A 1,831-nucleotide genomic window follows, 5' to 3' on the forward strand; every position below is an offset into this window, starting at 1 on the left:
GCTAATTTGTTTTGTATTTTTAGTAGAGACGGGGTTTCACCATGTTGGCCAGGATGGTCTCGAATTCCTGACCTCAGGTGGTCCACCCGCCTCGGCCTCCCAAAGTGCTGGGATTACAGGCGTGAGCCACCACACCCGGCCAACCCCACATTTTGAAAGATCAGCAATAATTTACAGCTGAGGCTCACAACTCTTCTGAGGGGATGAAAAGCTAAAGGAATCTGGAGGGTGAGGGGATGTGTCAGGGATGAGAAACAGAGGGAAAGTCTCTTGGGCCCACTTTCTCCGGAAGGGCCTCTAATGAGCCTCTGCCAGCAGCCAGATTGCAACCCCAGACGGCTTCCAGGGTCGGGCTGGAAGTGCAAAATTACTGTTCATCCCATAGAAAGGACACGTCTCCCACCTCCTTACCATCTAGAGGCGTCACTGCGACCGCAGCTACGGAACCTGCCACGCAGCCTGACACGAAGGAATGCGCAAAGGACGCCTTACCGGCGAGCTCGTTGAACCCCAGGTGGTTAAGGTTGGCAAACAGTGGGAAGTAGATGATGGAGAAGGGGATATCTCTGCAGACGAGGGAGGAGAAACTCTGAGCTCCAAGCCGCCCTGGGGCTGCCGCCCGAGGTGAGACAATGAGCTTTGCTGTCAGCTATGGGGCTCACAGAGAAGCCGCTGGGACTCACCCCTTCTTCAGTGCCCGGGACAGCAGGGGACAAAAGGGCTATTGCCATCTGTCCTGCCCTCCCAGCTCCTTCCTCTGCCCTACAGCACCTGCAGCCTCTTGACTGCCAGAGGCAAGTCCGAGGCTGGAAACGTGTTCTGTGCAGGGGCAGGCAGGCCAAGGGAAGATGAGGGGCACGGCCACCCGTTTACTAGGAACTCCGCGGTCCTCCGTAGACAGGGCTTTCTTAGGTGCCTTTGGGCCACAAAACACGCGGCCTTCTTGTGGGCCTGGTCATCGCTATGCAAGGGGCCTAAAACTTCAGTCTTCTAGGTACCCATTCTGTGCCACCCTGGCCAGTTCTGGACAAAACAGGAAGCACGGAAATCATCTGCTCACCTGGGTTTGGATATTCTGGGAAGGACACAGAGGCAGATAGGGACAGCCAGCTCTCCGGCCCTCATGCCCTCCCCCATGCACTTGTCCTAGGGAACCGGAAGAAAGGCTCACCTGAGGAGGGTGGCACCCAGGCCCTTGTAGAGCCCAGCCAGGCCCTGGGTGCGGAGCAGCTCCCGGGCGATGAGGGTGGCAGAGGGGCGTTTGTGGGTGGAAGCCGAACCCGTTGTGTAGGACCTGGAGGTGGAGGGTGCTGAGGCCGAGCCCTGATGATGGACAGCTGGAAGGGAAAGGACAGACCCCATCACTACCTGGTCCCCGACAGATGCGACAAAACACTCCTATGAATGTGGCTCTCAATCCCTGCCCCCGGGACAGTTCAGAGGCCAGGCTGACACCTCGACTGGCATCCGGAAGAATGTCCTAATTTTAGAATGTTAATTTTTGGCTCTAAGGACGTCCTCCTAAGGTCTACAGTATCTCAGGAGCTATCCCAGTGCTAAGAACGCTTCCCAAGAGCACGGCCACAGCCTGGCCCGCTTGCTTCTCCGCCACATTCCTTAGGGCTCCATTCCTTGCCCTCCCATTAAAACTGGATTTGATCTGGCTTCCATTTCTAAACCATATCTCAGCCTATGTAGATCATTTTTATTTTTACTTATTTTGGGTTTCTTTTTTGCAGTGGTGTGATCTCAGCTCACTGCAACCTCCGCCTCCCAGGTTCAAGCGATTCTCCTGCCTTAGCCTCCCTAGTAGCTGGGATGACAGGCATGC

General features: G+C 55.8%; 1 protein-coding gene across 1 annotated transcript in view; it reads left to right on the forward strand.

Annotated features, from left to right (window-relative positions):
- The first annotated feature begins 472 nt into the window (after positions 1 to 472).
- LOC105542921 (serine/threonine-protein kinase Nek4) overlaps positions 473 to 1,831 on the forward strand; it is a 12,396-nt gene continuing 11,037 nt past the window's right edge. Inside the window, exon 1 of the mRNA XM_011984638.1 lies at positions 473 to 624. Within this exon, the coding sequence (XP_011840028.1) occupies positions 473 to 624 (152 nt within the window). The remainder of the gene's footprint in view (positions 625 to 1,831) is intronic.

This window comes from Mandrillus leucophaeus, unplaced genomic scaffold (genome assembly GCF_000951045.1).
Source record: "Mandrillus leucophaeus isolate KB7577 unplaced genomic scaffold, Mleu.le_1.0 Scaffold270, whole genome shotgun sequence".
In the NCBI taxonomy this organism is placed as follows: domain Eukaryota; kingdom Metazoa; phylum Chordata; class Mammalia; order Primates; family Cercopithecidae; genus Mandrillus; species Mandrillus leucophaeus.